Genomic DNA, 21,480 nt, shown 5'->3' with positions numbered 1-21,480 from the left:
GGGAGACACCAGCCATGTCTCTCCGGCACCTGTCAAGGTGGGTGGACTTCACCTTTTTCATTCTTACAAGTTCAAGTATTCCATTTGGGCAACTAGTGGATTTCGATATTTAGCAAGTGCCTAATTTGTAAAGTCAAAAAGCAGGAGACCTGCATAGATTAATCAAGATCGCCACTGGCTTACAAGTGCTGACTATATTGGTAAGACTTGCTTTTGGTTTGTTGGAAGCAACATAGTTTTGTCACGTCTGTGCTAAAAACCTAAAACAACATTTCTATTTCACGAGAGCAACTTGTGAATCGTAGCTCATTGTAGCACAAGGACTTCTACCTGAAGTATAAATCTACAAGTAACTTTGAACAAAGACAACACAAGAGACAAAACAGCATTTTCATCTTAGTTTGCTTCACATTTGCAGATCATGTCTGAAAAGCATATATAATATTCAGACATACTTGAAGTAGCAAAGATACAATGCCTCTCCGTGAAGGTGATGTCTTTGAAGAGAAAAATAAATAAATAATAATAATAATTTATATCACCCTTTAGCAGAAATAACTGCCTGTAGAACCTTTTTACATAAATTCTCACATTCTCAGACAGAAGCTTATTATCTATTTTTAATACTGTTGTCTTTTACAACAACTCCTTTTGTACAACATTTCAGGATATTTCTAAAACTGCATATTTCATCCACCAAAAAAAAAAAAACAACAACATGCAGACACCAAGGTTTTTGATTCTTCTATTCAAACCTCTGGTTGAACCACATTCAACATAGCAACATTTGGCATCTACCTGAAAAAACAATATTTTGCCAAGACCAAATGCGTAGAAGTGAAGCAGGTAAAAGGTTTGCCCCTGCTTATGCGACAACAATTTCAAGTGAAATCGGTAAACTTTGTTCATCTGTTACATGATGGTGCAAATGCAGCATTTTTAAAAACGGCTCCCAAGATGGAACTTGTCGAAAACGCTCCTACTCCATCTCCATGGAGTCGAATGAAAATGCAACTTCTCAGAAACACTGTTACTGCACATGCACGCCTCGACAGTGGTCAAATTGTTGTTCTGCACATGTGCAAGTAGACGGAAAATAACAACAATGGCGGCCTCCACAGTGTCATGTCCATCTTCTCCCGGGACTTGGCAGTGTTAAGCGTTGATTCACCCGTACACAACGATCCAACTTGGTCGTCCGCCCATATGACTGTCTGTGTACTTGCTCATTTTTGGTACATCTATCAGCATGTCAGACTGGTCAAAGAAATGTCTTTTCGGATCGCACCAACTATTACAAATACTACCTGCTGAACCTGAGATGTAATTTGGGAAATTTGAGGATACTCACCGTATCAGCGCTCTGCTCTTGCGTTGAGTTTTTCCTCAATCCCCTAAACCTGCTTTGTCGACTGTTGGGAGCTTTTGCCTGAGCCAGCCAGCATGAGACGAACACTTTCGACACTTTTTATAGGCTCCTACATCATAACTCTCACTTAAAACAATGACAAAGTTGGTGTTTGGTCTGATTGTGGGTTGAAAAAAAAACAAACCCTGCAGGCAAAGGGAGAACATGTAATCCCCACTTAGAAACTGCAGACGGGGGGGTTTCTTCTGTGCCTTGTCAGACTAAAAGGCGTCTACAACTTTTTCTTCTGAAGGCCTTTGACAGCTCTTTAGCTCTTGGCATGATGATACCACACACTGATAATGACTGTCATGGGTTTTTTTGTTTTTTTTCCCTTTTGATTTGTTTATTTAAATTACAACAATGAATACACAGCAGTTTTGCATGTCATCTTTTTGACAATGTCATCTTTATCCGTAATCTCTTTTCAGGAGAAGATCAAATGATTGATGGGCCAAACATTCCATGAAAAACCAATAATTTCCAAGGCTGTAATCACTTTTTGACATCTTTGTGTTTTTATGGGTCAAAAGTCTCTCCAACTGTGGTGCAAACCTCGATGCTGTGCTAAGTGTGTTCATTCGATTGCTGCAGTGGCGCTTCGCTGTTCTTAAGAGCTGCTTTTCGGTAATCACATCCATCCGGTTCAAATATTAAAGAGACCGTGAGCGTGCTCGAACGGTCAACTGACAGCGCTGCACTGTTCGCCAGTTTTACTGTGCAAAAAATAAAACACATGAACGCTCACACACATGTAAAAAAGAGAAAGGCATACAAACACAGACACATCCTTCATCCACAGAGACCTGACTGATAGCCTGATCCATTTCCTGTATCCATTAGAGGCGGCTCTCGATTATGCAATTCATCCCTAGGCTATCATCCACCTCTATCAATAATAAACATCTCCACAAAACTAGGGCTCGCCTCGGAGGATGGAGACGGCACCGCCCCGCACGTTCTACTTCTGATGAAACCCTTCCTCTCGCCCGGGCCGTGTCGGTTGGAGCGTTTGCTTTCACCGCGGCCTGTCGTCAGTTTTCCGAGACCCCCATAATGCGGTCTTTACTTTTGCCTCCTCGCACTTATCAAAGCCGCTGCTCTATCGGCTCTGACAGAGGCTCCTCAGCGCCTGCAGTGGTGGCAGAAAGCACCTGTGGCCCGTGACAAGAGCCAGACACTCTCGGCCAAGATTCCTCTGCGCCTCTGACGCGCGACCTCTTTGCTTCCGCCGTCTGCGGTGATTGACGTGCGGCGCAGCATTTTGCGAACTGACTTGATGATGGGGTGAGGAGGGAGGGGTGATCAAAGAGAGGCAGAGACTGAGACTAACCCTTTTAGCACGTGAATAAAACCTTTTCAAGCCTGCGTATTTCGTTTAAAGCCTGCCACACTGTGCGATTTTAACAGTCGTATTAGTCACAGCTCGCCACACTTTGCTCTATCACGTATTGCATAATCACGTCCATGTGATTGTGGAATACGCGGTCGTGGAACAGTAGCACATCCAAAACGGAGCCTCTGCGTTGTGGCATTTTATGTGTTTGGAAAGAAATCCCCCCCAAAAAGGCGAAGGAGTAGAATATAGGTGCGGTCTTGGTTCGAGAGAGAGAGGACAACCTGGAGGGTAATGTTGCAAAGGGAGCTTGAAGTAAGTACTTGTTAGCATCTAATAGCATCTACTAGCATTTTACGTGAGCATCTACTGTTGTGATCTTTTATTTTCTAAAAAAAACACACTCCATGTGAATGAAACAAACCAACTCGGCCGTCCATGAACCTTGCACACGGCGCGAAATACGACCACAGTTTTCACTCACGATTCTCCCACAATCCAATCTTTCATCTCTGACGGCCGAAAATCGCACAGCGTGTGGGAGCCTTAAGGTATTCCTTTGAGATTCAGGTCAAGGATGTGAATGTATGCATATTTTCCTTGGTCTTAATTTAGCCCAAGTGAGGCAAAGAATTCCCAAATTAAGCTTTAATTTAGTGGTTTTTCTAAATGTGAGCTGGGCCTCCCCTGAGGGGCGTCTGAATGCTTGAGGGAGAGTAAAGCAGGAAAAGTCTGGTGGTCAAGGGAATATTTTTTTTTCTCAGCAAGAGTTCTTTCCTTTTAATATGTGGAGGAGAGACTAATAATTGCATTCAGACCCACATAAAAAGCAACTTCTCCAAGTGGAATTGAGAACAATTGACCTTATAAGAAAAGCTGTAGTGTTTCACTGTTATATACTGAAGGCCTGATTTACTAAGATCCTATATGAAACATGCTAAACTGCATGCTTAACCACTTTCACTATGCATACATTCAAAGCGAACACCATGATTGATGTCACGCACAAGCAGAATTATTCAAATGAGGATTTCATGTGCATTAGCCGGTGTTCAGACAAGAAATATCTGGACAGAACAGTATAATTTATGTGTTTGTTCGCTTGCCCCAGAAACACAATATGAAATGTGAAGTGATGAATTTGGACGTGCTGGTGGTGGAAGTTATCAAACAAATCACAGTGTTGCAACAATTACATCTGAATTTGGCAAAATAATGAAGAAAACTCCTAATATCAAAGATGGCCGCTAACAAAGTCGAAGCTGTGGGAAAGGTTAGAGCAGAAACACAAGAAAATCTGAAATTATCTTATAATAGTAAGTATAAAAGTCTGCAAATAAAAGACATGGGGGACCAGTTCAGAGAGTATTTGTCAACACAATAACAGCAACAGCTCTCCTGAAGGCTGAGCTGATTTGCACCTCCTTCACAAACATGTCAACAAATTTCATAAACAACGCAAATATTTTCACATTGTTGGAAATCCTAATACACCTTGTGAATGATTTTATATTCATGCAGACAAATATACAAAATCTCTAGCGTGTATGTGTATAAGGCTCCATTTACACCAAAAATTTTTCGAGTGAAAACGGAAAACGTTCCTTGTGTTTTGTGTGATTGGTGAAACTTTTAGAAAATGCTCCAACTTTGTTTCTGTGGAAGCAGGGGAAAACGCAACTTTTCTGAAACTCTAGTGCCGCACATGAGCACCACTGCTGTATTAAATACCTCTTCTTCAAATGCACGAGTAGATGGACAATAACAATAATGGCGACCTCCAGAGTGTCATGACTCCCAGTCCCTATTCTCCTGGGACTTTAATAGTTGACAATAACTATAATAGCAATTCAATTGGTCGCCTGTCCATACGAATGTCTGTGTACTCGCCATTGTTAATGTTTATAGCTTATTGTTCTCTGTGCCCATGTCTGTGTGGTTTCATTACAAAACAGGCAACAGCGCTAACTTGTAGCCTGGCATGCTAACTCCATCGTTTTTAGTGTTTCTACTGTTTCTGAAATGATGCAAAAGCAACGACTTTGGATTCAACTGAAAATGACTCCTTCACATGATACAATAGAGTGTTATAAAACACCTGCTTTGATTCATCTTAAAAATTAAAGCAGGAAACAGACCATTTAAAGTGAAAGCTCAGTAGCTAACCTGCACTGTTACCTCCAGAGATCAACCTTTTCATTGATACCAAAATGGTCCCTTTTCTCCCATCTACAGTATTTATGTCTCCCTGTAAATTTTGCAAGCAGCTGAAGAATTATTGCATTTTCAATCACATTTTGCCTGGTCATTGACTGAATAATGCATAAGGACAGCGGAAGGTATTCAGACTGACAGCATTATTTATTTTCAACTGTGATTCACATTAAGTACCTGGATTTATTCAAATTTCAAGCTTTAAAAAGATTTCCTTTACCCGGGGTCCGCTTCAAAAACCTGCTTTTAAAGCAGGCTTTTGTCAAGGAAGTACATCATGTTGGGTAAATATAATATGTTGCTCTACATTGATCAAGGTGATTGTTTGAAATGTGCTTTCTGTGAGTCATTTCATCCCACTTAGCATTCATGAAGCCATCTTTTGCTTAATTTTACATATTCCCAGTGCTCTTCCCTTGATTTAGTGATTTTTAAAAGAAAGCGCACAAGCATCTTAAACAAGATTAAATAAGACACAGACGCGTCACTACTCATCAGAACAAACTGTGTTGTACTTGTCTGTGAGAGATGTTTTAAATAATGCAGAATTTCTCAACAAAAACCTCTTCTTTGACAGAGTTCGCACGTCAACATCAACACACGAGACCTCCGCTTAGAAACCAAAATGGGGGCATCTAAAGTCCTTTTGAATGAGCCCGGTTTATGCTGTGTCACTGTGTTGATGGGAAACAAGGATTTGTCAGATGATTTGCCTCATGCCGGGGGACTGACCTTCATTAATGCAGGAAACAGGGCAAACCAAACTCCTAATGATGACTCACTCACAGAAACAACTTGTGTGTCTGAGATAATGGTCACTGACTGAGTTGAGGTCAACGTCCTTTTAGTTCCAGTTATATCGAATTCCAGAGAGACTGGACTATTGGCGCTGGAACCAATCAGATAAGGGATCGCAGACAAAACACACTGTTTTAAAAGCTTTCTGTAGTTTTAATTTGATTTGTATAAACTTCAGCAAAACCTCCTGCCGCACTGCCCCTCAACTCTTGGAGGAAGTCGATGCCAGGGAAGGTGAATGGAGAGAATCAACAAACCAACAATAAATGCCCCAGGAGAGCCGTCAGAGTGACAAATCGGTTTTGTGCCTGACAATGTGTTGTATTCCTCAGACCTCCTGGACGGGGGGAGTGTCAAGCACTGTCTGAGTAAGTGACAAACTCTCGTCCCGTGATGCCTTGCCATGTTTCCGCATGCTGGTCAAGCCCTCGCAACGGAGGGAAAGACGAAGAGAGAGTAGCGGAAGACAGAAACGAGGGAGGGCGACTTGGGGAAAGCCAAGGGGGAGAGAGAGGTGTAATGGAAGAGATTGGGAGCTACTGTGACAACAGGAAGATGGAGTTAGATATAGTGAGACTGGGAGGTGGCTGGCTTGTGCTTGTGCTCTTTAACTGCTCGGCAGTCTTCTCTTGATTAGGGCCGAGCGCCCGCCGGTCCCCGCGGAGTCTCCCTGGCCGAGTCACCAGGGACGGGCTCCTCTGTAATAGTGTCTGACAGGCCAGCCCCAGCCACGAAGGAGCTGACACAGATGCTCCGCTTTTCAGGAAAGACGCCCAACACAATTCCTCCCCCTTCCTTCTGTCTTCCCTGGCAACCTGGCAGGTATGTTGTTTGTCATTGACTTACGTACAGCACACACACTCTGGATCATGTGGTGTGGTGCGACTGTCTTCTGTGTCTGCGTAGACGTAACATGCCTAGAAAGTGTAAACAGAAGGTGTGAATGTTAACTAAACCAATATCTATTAACTGTCGAGCGCATTAGGTATGAATTAGTCAACGAGCCATCTATTTTTCACACCCAGAAGAGGCCCTCTGCACTGCCTGTCTCCTCCGAAAGTTGCGTACACGGGCAGATCGTGACAGTCACATCTGCTAGCTTGCATGACAGATGAGGTTTGAAAACCGAGAGACTCTGTGTGGAGTGTCCTATTTCTCTATGCACCCAAAACACGACCAAACAAACAAACCAAAAAAAAAAGAAACCGCAGCAACTACAGTAGCTCAAACTCCAGTTTCAAGCTGGCCTTACGAAGTGTGCTGGCTTTGAGGCACGTACAACTGGAGCGGATACAGACGTTCTCAGTTATGGTATAGATGTGAAAGCAACTTAGGTGAAAAACGAGCTGTAATTTTCACTCATATTTTTAAAAAATGGTATACCTAAGTGGGAATTCCACAAGGTCCGAGTCAGATGACTTCAACAACTGTCCCTTTAATCTATAATTTGACAAATGTACATCATTTTTAAGTTATATATTTTAATGAGAATAAAAAGTATCTGTGCCATTTATATTTGCAAAGTAATACATCAACATGTATTGGAAATCTTTATCTTCATAATGGTTTGACCTGTCCTGACACTGATAGACAGCAGAATGAGTGTAACTCACTTATAGTGAGTCACTGATTAAGAATGGACGATATCGGAAAAAACCCTTTTATGTTATTTTTTTATCTTAGTAGTCGTATAAATGGCACACCTGATATTTTTAACATCATGTGAACTTTTGGAACAGTGTAGTTATTTTCAAGACTGTCATTCTCATATTTGGATAGTTTTCATGTCCCAAGTATATGAAACTTAACTGCCCCCCCCCCCCACCTTTTTCAAAGAGTTGTACACCCAAATATATCATCAGAGAAACTTAATTTAAATTAAGAAGCACATTTGCAAATTATTAATAAACTAAATGGCTATAAAGCAATAAGAAATCACATGTTCAGGCCCCAACCTGACGGAGGAGGGACGTCCAACGTCTGGGCAGTCACAGCACAACATCAGATTTAATCTCGCTCACGACCTCTGTCTTGAAATGTTTTTCTTTTTGGCACCAAGAAAATAAATACTTTTAACTCTTGCTGCCAGTGGGGTTGTGTCGCATTCATACAAATTTTGCCAGGCACTTTGAGTCTTCTTAATTTCTACAACATGCATGAAACATTCGACTTGTTTTGAAAACGATGTCCATTCAAACGGAAACGTGAGAAACGCTGAAAGAGATGCCGTTAGAAAGCCACGCCACAAGTTGGCGCTGTTGGTTGTTTTTGTAATGAAACTACACAGACATGCGAATAGAGACCAATAAAGATTAACAATGGCGAGTATGCGGGCATTTGTACAGACAGAAGACTAAGCTCGATTGCCATTACGGCTGACTCTCAACAATCAGTAAAGTAAGTAAGTAAGTAAACGTTTCTTATACAGCAACTTTCTCAGATAGTTACAGATTTACAAAAAGAGGGAGTCAAAGCATATTTGAAAAGTACCGTTGTCCTGCAAGCAGACACCCAAAATACAACCAACGTATTCTGTTTTCACTTGGATTGACGGGGTCATACTCGCTTTGCAAATCATCTGGGGAATAATTTCCATGTAGCTTCTGCCTTCGCTCCTCCTCGAAATAAAGCCAGTTCCATAACAAAGATAAAAACTCTAAATATCTCTTAACAGCACAGATAACAAACCAGCATGGGTAAACTCAACAACGCCCTTCATCATCACCAGCTTTGCTTTAGCTGCAAGCGCTCGCATTTTCAACCCGGTGGCTACGTGGCTCGGAAACACACCTCCTGTGCTAACTCGTCTTGCTGATTTTAATTGGGATATTCATCTTGCAGAGGCGAGAGGTGGCTGTGCTTCACCGCAGAGCCTCTGACAGGAGATGGAAGATCCTGACGAATTAATTGACCCGAATTACTCAAAAAAAATAAACAGAGCGCCTCAGAGGTGGTGCGTGGCCCTGCTGATCATTTTATGTGTTCCCAGATCTCCAACCAACCACTTCTGCTGCCGCCGCAGGACAGGGGAGACGCTGGAATTTCTGTTTCGAAAGGTTTCTCTCTGCAAATAAAGCAGTGAAAACTCAGAGCTGTGACCTTTGCAGACATTACTCACGGTATTCTGAAAATATTCAAGGATTTGAAGTAATTGGATATTCGGTGCATTTTAACGTTGGCATCCTGGAACAGCAACACGAGGCTTTCAGCTGCTATTAATGGTCAGAATATAACAGATTAAATGTCCATGTGGAAACAATGAAAGATTACAGGATTTTTAAAACAGGTGGATTACTGGGCTTTGCAATATATCCTGTCAGCTGTAAAGAAAAGAAGCATAATATGGACACAAAGGATAAAATTCCCTGGACCGTCAACATTGTCTTTTGTATCTTCAGCCTTTATCGTGAGTTTGACACATTAGCAACGGATTTGGTTTGTTATTTTGAACATGGTTGATGATTAAAGCAAGTCTGAACCATTCTCTTGTTTTAAGAAATACCTGTCAAACCTTTAGAAGTCGCATATCTCCTTAATCAGTTTCATATCCAGTATAATGCATCCTTCACGAAGATCAAGCCGACTTGAACCTCATTTAATTTACTTAAATTTTTGTCCACGAAATAAAGATTATTTTGCAACCACTTAATAGAAATGTATTTATCGTGAAAGCAACAGTTCGTTGCAGGTTCACTTCATGCATAATTACATTTCAGCTCTTTGCTGTGTTACCAAAACCAGTTATACTTGCTGCTTTATTCAGTTAAGAAAATGGGTTTTTGGCACAAGGAAAGAGCTTCTTGAACATCCAAATGATGTATCTAACTTTTGATTAGCACCTCCAAAACCACACTACGGACACCAGTGTTGGTTATCGGGACCGCACAGAGTACAGACTTCCTCATACAACCCGGCGAGTACTACGTGACGTCATGCATCAGCGTTTAATAAGTACTTGTATCGGTACTTGGTATCGACAAGTGGCTAAAGGTAAGTACTCGTACGTGAACTTTTTCCTTTAAAAAAGCATCATTGATGTGTCTCCAATGAAAAACGCCACACAGAGAGGTCCAGACTCAAACCGAGAAGAGCGAACCACAACACCATTGCACAGCTCAACATGAGTATATACCAAGTAACGAGATACGACATGCATCCTGTAACTGTGAAAATGTCTCCGGTGGAATGTGTGAGCTGGAACTGAGAACAGTTGTTAAATCAAAATGAATGAAACTTAAGTTCCGCTTGGTTGACAAGTATGTAAAATGCGCCACGCTATGCAAACGGGTAATGAGCTCAATTTCAAAATCCAGCGAGTCGTAAACATGTGGATGCAACTTTGTATTTCGCAATGTGTTATTACCAAAGTAATAACACACAAGTGTTACCAAAGTGTGTTTGGGTAAGTGGAGAACAAATCACAATACAAATATAGATGGATATGATTTTTTGTTTTGTTTTTTTTCAAAATAAAACAAATTTGATTTGATTACACTCGGTTCTCGACACCTCTGGTATAAACCGTGGACGGGTTTACTATAAACAATTTCTGACCTGACTCTAACTTTGTAATTCTGCTTGAAGTCACGTTTCCATTAATGCTCGACGGTTCTCATTTCAACTTGATGTTTCCTCGGCGTGAAATGCAGGTCTTGACAACTGTGGTGCATCAGATGGTTTTCAGCTTTCCAAATATTCCATTTCTTTCCAACAGAGCCCCCCCCCCCACTGCAAGTGTAGTTTAAAAACAACTTAAAAATACCCCTCCCCCCCAAAAAAGCCCCACTGCTCAGGCCGGGAGGGGGGCCGAATCCCATTCTTGCACTAAACATTAAGCAACCCGGTGTGATTCCGTAATGTTCTTGAGTGCACTCCGTGACAATCGTATTACCACCTGTTATCAGTGTCTGTAACCGATTCTGTTGGTGGGAATTGACTTCCATTGAACGTCTGATAAGTAACTAACCCTGAGATTACGCTGGCTTTTAACACTCAGTGTCGTTCTTATCGCCGTCTTTGTCGAGGTCTCGGCTGTTAAAAAAATAAAAAAAAAAACCCTCACAAGTACGATCATTTGCGGCGGCCCCGCGTCTGAAAATAAAATTCTCCATTATTCAAAAGATGAGTCCCAGTCCCAGTCCGTTCGCATGGCCCTGGATAAAAGGGAGATAAATGAATGCAAATATATGGAATGGGGTCTGCATCACAAGCTGGTGTCAGTACCACCTGGGCCTGTGTGAATATGAGTGTATCTGCGTAATCGTAGGTATTTCATTATGGTACATTTCATACTATAAGCCTGTTTGCGTGAATGTGTAGGTATTTATGCATGAACCGAGAGATGCAGCGGTGGGGGGTGGGGGGGGGAGTGTGGCGGAGTGGCAAGCGTCCCTGCCGGGTGACTGAGCATTACCCGCGCGCATCGGCTCGCGAGGTGTGCACCGCAACGTTTTCACGGGTTTCTTGTTCGGCGCGATGTGAAGGACGCGCTGCCCTTCCACACCCTCCCATCAACGTCGCACGAACTCGCATTAGCTCTCATCGCTCTTTGAAGTGCTGCGAGCTCCGGCCGTCCAGCCATCACGACCCCAACATTAGACGGCTTCCGGCAGGGAAAAGTGGGAGAGCAATTTGAGGTCAGGCATTTCGGCGAACAGTGGCCACATCAAACAACCAGCGGGGAGCATATTGAAGACCAAATGTGCTGCCAACATTATTCTAAATTCTTTTATATCAAGGCAATAAATATACATCGCAGGCTGAGCGTGTTTGTGGAGGTCAGAGGATACGGCGCGCATGCCGGGGGAATGACATTCACACAGCACATTTATATACAACCGCCGTGAGTAAACAACTCCAGATTGTATCTTTTTTTTCCTTCTTAGAACTTTACACTTTTCCACTCTATTGATTCTCCATGTGGCATTTTAAATGCCTGGGAGCCCAGCCTTCTTTTAAAGCCCCGCTTCCAACAAATAATCTTTCTCTACTTGCTAACACAGTCGAATGTTTTGGGCTCACGAAGCCGAATGGTTTCACTACGTAGTTTAGAAGTAGGAGTCTGTTTTGTGGGGTCACGGAAAAACTGAGGAGACTTCGGTCGCAAATTGTTGATCTGCATGTTGCATTTAGATGTGTTTCATTAATAATAACCAAAAATGATGTTTGTGTTTTAAAATCAGATTACACCAAAATTATGATTCCAACTATTAAGTTTCAGAATAACACTGAAGTTGGGTCTGAATGGGATCTTTAAGAGAAGAACCCTCTACTGTCTGCATTTGTGTCATAATCTAATATGGAATTATTATTTATTGGGACTTTTTGTTGGACTGCCGACCAAGATGTCACCTTGTCGTCATGCTGATGTGGCTCAGAGCCATGAAAACTGAACTTTTTGAAAAATACTCCAAAGGTGGAAGTATTTGAAAATGCTCCATGGACATTGTTTTCAAAATGTTGCTGTGTAAACACGGTAGTTTTTCTTGACGGAAAACACAAAAAGGAAGCATTTTCACTTGAAACATTGTCCAAATGGATTGTTAGAGCTGCTGGGGGTCACAAGCCTTATGAACCTCCTTTCAGGAGTCCGGATTCGAACCTGTGAACCTCTGGACACGAGATTGCTCCTCTAACCTCTTGGGACCACTACCCTCTAATGCATTTTCACCACTTCAGTGGTCTCAAAGCGCTTTTTCCTGTTTGTCAAGTTCACCCATTTACACACACACACACACACACACACACACACACACACACACACACACACACACACACACACACACACACACACACACACACACACACACACACACACACACACACACACACACACACACACCAGTGGTGACAGCTTGACCTCAGGGTCTTGTTTAAGGACACTTCGAGGTGTGGACACCTCGAGAGAGGTGCAACTTGGCAACTTGATGACAACATACTCAACCAGCTGAGCCACCCACAATTACAGAATGGATGTCTTTCTGCACATAATTCAAAGACCACAACTGATGGCGAAGAGCACCACAACCGTGTTTTTTAGAAGTCATTTTTGTTTATGCCAGTATGCTACTCGAAAGGAGCAACGTTAACTCTTGGAATAAAATGCACGTCGCATCCTGCTCGAGGAATCTGAATATAAAAACAACTGAGCCGAGCAGGAGCTTTGTTTCACCACAAGACTCCACATGCTGATTATGACATTTAAACATAAAATGCTGCATCCATAAGCGGCTCCAGCAATACTGCCGAGTTAAACTTCCAATCAATTTTTGTGGCTTCAATGTCCATTTATGTCAACACACACACACACACACACACACTGTGTGCCACTATATTGCAGCAGTATTGAATAAAATGGTTCGAGCTGTTTTTAATACAGCCAGGAGGAAGAGACATACATTGCATACTCAACCACACAGATTGAGAGAAATACTATGTGTGTCACATTCCTTGTAGACATGACATGTGAAGGATGTATCCTAATGTGAACTGTCATGGGCTCCAGTCCATGTGATCCAAGCAAGGCCGAAGAAGGAAACAAAACTGCTCATTGTCACTGTTTTGTCCACTGGGGGTCAAGTTATTTCAGTGAGAGTGGATTACAGAGCACAACATTGAGTTTCACAACTGATGTCAACGAAGCAAAGGCCCGATCTCAAGTTACCGGGGGTGGGGGGGGACAGGAAGAAATGTGATTGCAAGCAAATATACACAGAAACAATGCGCAAACACCCCTTATTTGAATACTTCTATTTGCGTGTGGTGTCCCTCACGGTGTTATTCTTCGTTGATCACCTGCGAAATGAATGCAAATGGAACATGCACTCTATCTGAGCGAGCATGCAATTCAGCACTTCATATGTGCAGGATCTTAGTAAATCAATTGCTGATTGCTGGTGGAATAGCATTAGCATCAAGGGAAAACCTCGAGGGTGAGTTTGTAAAAAGATGCACGCTGAAGGTTGCAGAAATTCTTTGTTCTGAGAAGTTACAAGCGAGTGTGACAAGAAAATTCAATTTTTCAACTTACCTTCGATGACTTTGGAGAAAGCTCATGAAATCTGAACGCTTTCAGCAAGCAGTTGTATTTTTATCACTCGGAATGAGCTAAATGAGAACTTTGTAGTTTAAATGTTATCATGTTTTATTAGTCTGGCCAAGTTGGGATCACATTGGACTGTATATGACCCCTGAAGTAAAGTGAGTTTGACAATTCTAGTAATAAATATAGATGGATTCATAGGGATGAAATAACAACCCCAGTCCATGAATATGTTACGACATGCAAAAAGAATTCTGTGGGAAATAAGCCACACTGCACTAACATACTTTAACTAGAACCTCAGGGATCAAGCAGCATCACCATGATATGAGTATGAGCTGGACACATTATGAAGATGGACATGAATGAGGTTACTGGTGCCAGCTGCAGACCAGCATTTGCCGTAATCACCTAATCCTTCCTACCTGGAACAAGAGGAGCAACTTCAGACTCCGGTTGGGAGTCAGCAGTGATGGGCTGTGAGTAATCCCGACACAAACGACCCGTCGCATTACTTACATCTGCTGCGGGAACATCTGTGTCCCATTCATCCGCAACATCTTCCGCGGGAGGCGCCTTAAACCTTGGACCTGATCACCCGTATTCCACTCACAATCTGCTGCAGTGCAACATCTAACATGTAAACAGACCGACTGCATCTACTCACACTGTGCTTTCCAAAGGGGTCTGCCCTCTGAGGCTTGAATGCCTTTCAAAAACAATTCCTGTGCATTTCACTTTTCTCTCAACCAAGGCTAAGTTTATACGGATTCTATTCCAGATTTTAGGAGCAATTTTTGGGCCAAAACTGTCATTTTAATGATTCCTTCACCGACTCGTGGTATTATATGGCCAGACAACTTAATCAATGAGAAAGTACAACTGAAGTCACAGAATACGATGGTGAAGAAAATCAAATCAAAAAGAAATGAACACCTACTTACACAACAACGTTTCATGTTGGATTGTTGTTACGGTGACTCTCAACTATAAACCTCCCAAGTCCCGGCTGGAAGCCGCCGTTGTTGTTATAGTCTATCGACTCGCACATGGCGCACATGCAGAGCATCAGCATTTCAGAAAGATTACATTTTCCTCTGTTTCCTTGGAGTCGGAGCATTCTCAAAAAGTTCCACCTGAGGGCTTCTTTTCAAAAAGTTTTATTTTCAGTGGCTCCAAGCAGTTGTTGTATAAACAGACACGTGGAACGCAACACAAATTTTCAGTTTTCACTTGACAATGCGAGGGTCACCTGAGCTCAAAGCAAAATGTTGTTGCAGAAGTGTCAAGAAACAATTTTAGAGGATTGTCATAAATAAAAACCAACAATTCAGGACTTGCTTTTAAATACGTAGTTATTGGATTCTACCCAACAAATGAACACAGTAACAAAATATGTTTGATTCACAAAACTGATCACAACTGAGTTAATATGATCTAATAAAAATAGATTTGATTGTGTTTAGTTGGCAGATTCTTATTTGATTCATATGAGATTGTTATTTTGAAAATCAATAAAAGTCTCGTGTGTTGGAAAACACTCTTTTGATTCTAAGACAATTTAACCCACTTTGAGCTTGAAAAAAAACCCCACAAATTACCCCGTAAAAGGCAGATTTACTTTGTAAGTACTGTTATTAACAGCCCACATGTATATGGTAATTATGCTCCTGATCGGTAAACAATACCCTCTGCCACCCAAAACCCTCCATCTCTTCAAGGCAAATTGAATTAAGTGCTTAACCTGCTACACTGATTTGCATTTCAGTGGCATTATTCCTTTTCCGGTAATGCATTGGAACAACTGTAAGCAGATGTAGAATAAATACAACAACAACTCGTGTCAAAAGGTTCCTTTGCCAGCCACCGTACCAACATGTAATAAAGGCAAAGCCAACATTATGCTGCTTTATCATGGACTATGAATGTAAGATTACCCATGAGCGATGATTGTGTCATGTATGTGTAATGCAGGCTTATTGGGTGTCTTTCTGTGTTGGGCGGATGTACTCCACCTTTTGCTGGTGCCGGCATGAGGATGAATGACCATGTCTGCAATCCCTCCCTGTTTATCTTTTCACAAAAGATTATTACTCCAAAAATAAATCATTTCATTTTTCTGGAGGGGGGCATGATAGTCTGAGCCAAATGTATTAATCCCAATCAGGGAAACTGGGTCAAACAGAATACCCAGATTAGCAACGAAGAATTATTAAGAGACATAAACAACAATATGAGGCCCTGTTCACAAGACAACGTCCATTTTTTTGTTTGTTTGTTTCAGTAAAGCTGCATTTCCACCCGTTCACATGGAGACATGGAGTCAGAGCGTTTTCAAAAAGTTGCGTTTTCAGTGGCTCCGAGCACCGTTGTCATGTAAACAGACACCCAAAACGCAATGAAATCTTTCACTGAATGTTTTCACTTAAAAACGCTGTCTTGTAATTGGGACCTTGAACGTTCAGTGAGTGGATGCCGAGTGAGTCATGGTGCACGACGTTTATTGTGCGAGATGAAACATGAGCGATGCCCCTCTCATCATAATCATATTACAAACTGGACCCAAAAACTGTTCCAGCTCCATTTTACACTGAGTGTGTTTGTGAAGATAAATGTGCTTTCAGAAATCCTATGCGGTGACAGCAGACAGCGTTTTTCCCACATTAGTCTGAGAAGAGGCTGTAGCAGTTAGCACTATCGCCTCATAGCAGCAAGGTCGACAGTCAAAGTGTGAATTAGAGCAAGGAGCCTTTCTGTATGTTCACAGTCCATAAACATGTGCTGGAGGCGAACTGGTGACTCTCGATTGCCTTTAGGTGTGAAAGTGAGTGTGTGTGTGTGTGTGTGTGTGTGTGTGTGTGTGTGTGTGTGTGTGTGTGTGTGTGTGTGTGTGTGTGTGTGTGTGTGTGTGTGTGTGTGTGTGTGTGTGTGTGTGTGTGTGTGTGTGTGTGTGTGTGTGTGTGTGTGTGTGTGTGTGTGTGTGGTGTGTGTGTGTGTGTGTTTGTGTGTGTGACCCTGCAACACTTTACTGTGACGGGGAGACTTTCGGATTTCTTTTTTTTTTGTGATTGTTTGTCAAGTAAAGTAGAAACTGGTGAATGTGTAAAAATCCAGGAAATAGCTGTAATTCCTTACACTAAACTTTTGATTTGTTGTCATTCGTATGTTTTCATTCATCGTTATATTGGTCTTGTTCAAATGACCGCATTTTCTAGCTGTTTGGCCGGTTGTGTGACTTATAATAAAAAGTGACTTCTTTGTAAAAAAAATATGTCGGTATAAATCATCAAGGTGTCACTGGATAACAACACAAATCCTCATCGTGGGCTAAAAGCTATCGGCTCGAGCTGAGGAACAAATTTGACGATTCAGATCAATTGTGGCAGATGTTTATTGAAGGTTCAGTTATGTCATGGCATGAAAAATATCAAAAAATAGTGCAACTTATAAGCTTTTTGCTCTTCATGATGCATTTTTTTTTAACAGATACAACTCAGGACCGACTTTTAGTTTCATAAATACAGTACAAATGAATTAATCTGTCAATATAATTTCCACAGATCTTCACTGCTTTTTCTATTAAACATCTTAAAATGTTGGAATTCCCTCAAAAACTGTACAGCATGGAGTCATTCTCAGTTTTTCCAAGGAAGCAACCACAGTCCCCAACTTGCTGTTGCCCTGTGATTTCTTCCTATAGTCAATAGATGTTTGGCTTTATGTTTGACAAAGAAAACTTTTTGCTTCAAAAATGTCCAGATTTACATCGCTCTTTCCAGAAAAACTGCTTTCAGCATGCAATCAAATCGTTTCCTGCGACTCCTGTCTTTAGATTGCAGTCAACTACCCCAATTACGTCGGAAAACGAGCTCGGAGACGGTGAACAAACAACAGCTCGAACAGTGGGCGTGCGCGTGTGTGTGTGTGTGTGTGTGTGTGTGTGCGTGCGTGCGTGCGTGCGTGCGTGCGTGTGTGTGTGGTTATGAGGCAGCGGTCCAGCGCCTCCCAGCTTTAACTATATATCACAAAGCCCCATTACTCCGAGCACTGAAATGTGCCGTTTACCCTTTGGTGGACAGTTTTAGTTGAAGTGTTTCACACAGTGCCATGGGCCCACATATTTTTAGGCCAGACGACCCCTTTGGGGATAAGCGGTGTGACCTGACATTAAGGAAAACCAAACTGACAAAAATAGCTTATTCTAATCTTTCCCAGCAGCTGTTGTGAGATGAATTACGACGAAACGTTACGTGATTAGTCAGTGTGTCGCGTTCGCTGAAAAAAAAAAAAAAAAAAGCTGCTTTTTTTCCCCCCCCTTTTCTCTGAGACACAAAACTGCATTTTTTGCAGTTCGACTCCGGTTCAGGAGTGAAAGTCTTCATTCTTTGGAGAGTCCGTGTCAGGCGAATCTAATGCATCTCTGCGATGAATAGTGTCCATTGATTCCACCACATCAAGCTCGCTTGCTTTCCGTACAGCGCCTTTGCATGTCTCTTTCGCGCTCACTTTTGTGAGAAAATGCATGCACACGTCCGCACATTCTGGCTGAACAGAGGAAACCCCGAAAAGATGCGAATTCATGCGACTGCCACGTCTCCTCCGACAGCCCGACGGACGCTCCGGAGGAGATCTTGGTCTTTATCGTATGTGACGCTGATTGGGAGTGACTGCTTATTTCCGGGCATGGCAACCGTTGCAGGGTGCAGAGGGTCGTGTTTACATGCCTGACGAAACAAAGACGGTGACATCGGGAACGCCGCACACAAGCGAGCAGGAGATGTGAGGCTGGGGCTGACCTCGGACTCGTGGTATTAAGCCAGAAATAGCGACGCGACGCGACCCGCTCTTTTCTTTTCTTTTCTTTTTTTCTTCTCTTGAGAGCACAGAGAGCGCCTCAGTGCACAGCGGTATCAGTGTGAGATCTCCCGAAGAGGAATGGAGCTGTAATGTCATTTATCTGCAGGCCTCTGTTAACGTTTGCTCCCAGGGAAGTACGAAATTGAGATAAAAGCTGGTGACCAATCGAGTGTCAGCGTGCGTAGTGCCTGCTCGCGCTGATGACGCGCTGATAAAAGCGACGGACGGGAACACGCGCTGCGGCTCCGGGATCTCGGTGGCTTCGTTTATCGCAGGCCGCCGCGCGGCATATTCATCGGCAGAGCTCGCAAACGTTACGCTAAAATCAATACCCGGCTGACTGGCTTGCTCCGCTTTTATTACGGGCCTGGTCGTAAAGTTAAGTATGAGTCATTATCAAGAACAGCCTAATTTCCCAGATTTATGCCAGTAACGACGGCCTTACAGTCTTCGCTTCCGGCGGCGGCGGCGGCTTTGTTTATGAATGTGGAGAGTGTGTGCAGTGAGGCGGGGCAGTGACATGGGGTTTCACTGGGAGCTGTAAACCGGCCTCCCGCTACCGAACAGCCGTCCCTCGGAGCGAACAACGTCTAATCAAGACGATGGCTTTCGATTCGGTTGATTATTATACAAGATTTTTGAAATACAAATACAGACGCGGAAATATACTGCCATTTATGTCAACAATGTTTAGCTTATTCAACTTCTCACTTAAGATTATTTACCTTCAACCACTTTGAGCCTGAAATCTGTAAAATGTGATGCACTGGAGTGTAAGATTTTTATTCTAGTCCATGGATCCAGATCCCACAGAAAAAATGAAATTACACACAGAAAGTGTGGTCTACTCTCGGACAGTAAATATGATGGATTATATAACAAGTGGGTGGGCCTCTGTGATTTATACTATTTGAAAGAGGAAAAACCAAATCATGCAATTTGACAGTAAAAGGAAACTATATTGATAAGTGTACAATGGGATGGAATTTTCCAACACGTCAATAAAAACCAGGCTTTTCTTCATATTTGTGGGCTTTGTTCACAGAACCCGAGCCACAAGAAGGACAAACAAACCGTGTTGACAGTATCCAACGTATGTGATAAGGGTGAAGTGAGGAGCATGTTTAACAGGCAGCAAAAGCTGTTGAGACATTTAGGTGCAACAGTAGATCACGCACAGCTTGGGAGTGCCGAGAATAAAAACACAATGACAGAAATAATAAAACTGAATCCATATAGTAATCTTCAGATGATGATTTGACCCTTTATCAGATGCCTATTGCAATACAGCTATTATTGATGGATAATTCAGTTATTTTCTCTTTAGTCACTCAGGTGAAATTTGGTTAAATTTGCATTTTATGGCCGTTATTTTTGCGTCTAAAAAAGTTCACAATGTAAAATTGGTCAAAATCACACTAACTTCCAACCAATTTCATTCAATGGATTCGTTGCTATATTTTTCAAAAATGGTTATGAAGAACTAAAATCCAACATTATTATTAACTAAATGCAGATTCGGTTTTTTTTATATAATACAGAATCTGATCAAGTATTCTGTTCAAAGTATTTGATGATGGGAAGCTTGATGTAGAATTGTCATAATTTCAACCCTTTTCAAAATCCCACCAAAATGACATCAATTTGAATATCATCCATCCATTCGTCCGTCCATCCATCCATCCATCCATCCATCCAGCCATCCGTCCATGTCCAGGAACAACACGCAAACCCCACACAGAGAGGCCACACCCTTCTTGCAGTGAGGCAGTAACCACTGCGCCACCATTTCAATATATACTGTAGTACAAATCTTCTATATTGTATTTAGTGATCGTTATTGACTTGGAAAAAAATTCAAACAATGAGGAATTTACCAAACATGGTCTGATACAGTTGCTAAAGTACTAAAACAATCAAGCAAAAATATATATATATAGAGAGATTTTTTTTAGGAAATTAATTATCATTCAGTAGATAGTAAAACTTTTCTTGTTGTCTTGATATAAATTAAATCATCGACCACATAATTACACACTTTCTGTTAAAGAAAATGTGCCTGAGTCATAAAATCTATCAACAACTGAAACAAAATTGAGTGCACTTTATTGGGTCATGAATAGAAAATGTTTGTTTTTTTAATGGACTCGTGAGCAGATAGCATCAAGTTTAAATAGTTTTGTGGTATTCACAAATGTGAAACGTATTGCAGAAAGAAGTAAAAGTTTGGGGAGCTCAGTATTTGTGTGTTCATTATACGCACACATATTTCAAGATGTGCTATTCCTCATGCACATAATTTACAGACGTCAAGTTTGTGCAACAAGCTTGAAAATCACATTCACAAAATGTAGTTATAACCACGTACTGTAGACGAAGGCACTGTTTGGATGGATTCTTTACCTTTCGAGATCGGCTCTTAAACATCACCCTGAACATCTCTGGATGCGCAAACGCAACTCTCGCAGACCCCAGGAGCACGCGGACAGCTCAGCACGGAAGGATCCACCACAGTAAACATTCAACATGAACACGAAATAACATGAGGTCTTACCTTGAAATCGCAAATGCATGTCACTATGTTCCCGATTCTTAGACACTCCCCATCGAACTTGCATGTGTTGGTGTCGCACAGGAACAGGTCTGTGTCCCGGTCATCAAAACCTGGAGGACCAAAGCCAACAAGAGACGTGAGTGATAAAGTGCTTCTGTGTTCAGCCCCGGAGCCACTCTAACCCGGGCCCCATCCAGGGTCATTCATAATGAGCGAGTGCCATTAGTCATGGCTCCCGCAGCACGATGCAACCCTCTGATTATACACTGTGC

General features: G+C 42.1%; 1 protein-coding gene across 1 annotated transcript in view; it reads right to left on the bottom strand.

Annotated features, from left to right (window-relative positions):
* LOC308118814 (tomoregulin-2-like) overlaps positions 1-21,480 on the bottom strand; it is a 147,642-nt gene that overhangs the window by 112,440 nt on the left and 13,722 nt on the right. The window contains exon 2 of the mRNA XM_080478412.1: positions 21,209-21,318. Coding sequence (XP_080334538.1) covers positions 21,209-21,318 — 110 coding nt within the window. The remainder of the gene's footprint in view (positions 1-21,208; positions 21,319-21,480) is intronic.

Source organism: Lipophrys pholis (genome assembly GCF_963383615.2).
Source record: "Lipophrys pholis genome assembly, chromosome: 13".
In the NCBI taxonomy this organism is placed as follows: Eukaryota; Metazoa; Chordata; class Actinopteri; order Blenniiformes; family Blenniidae; genus Lipophrys; species Lipophrys pholis.
Note: the sequence above shows the minus strand (reverse complement) of the source record. Positions and strands in the feature narration are given on the sequence as shown.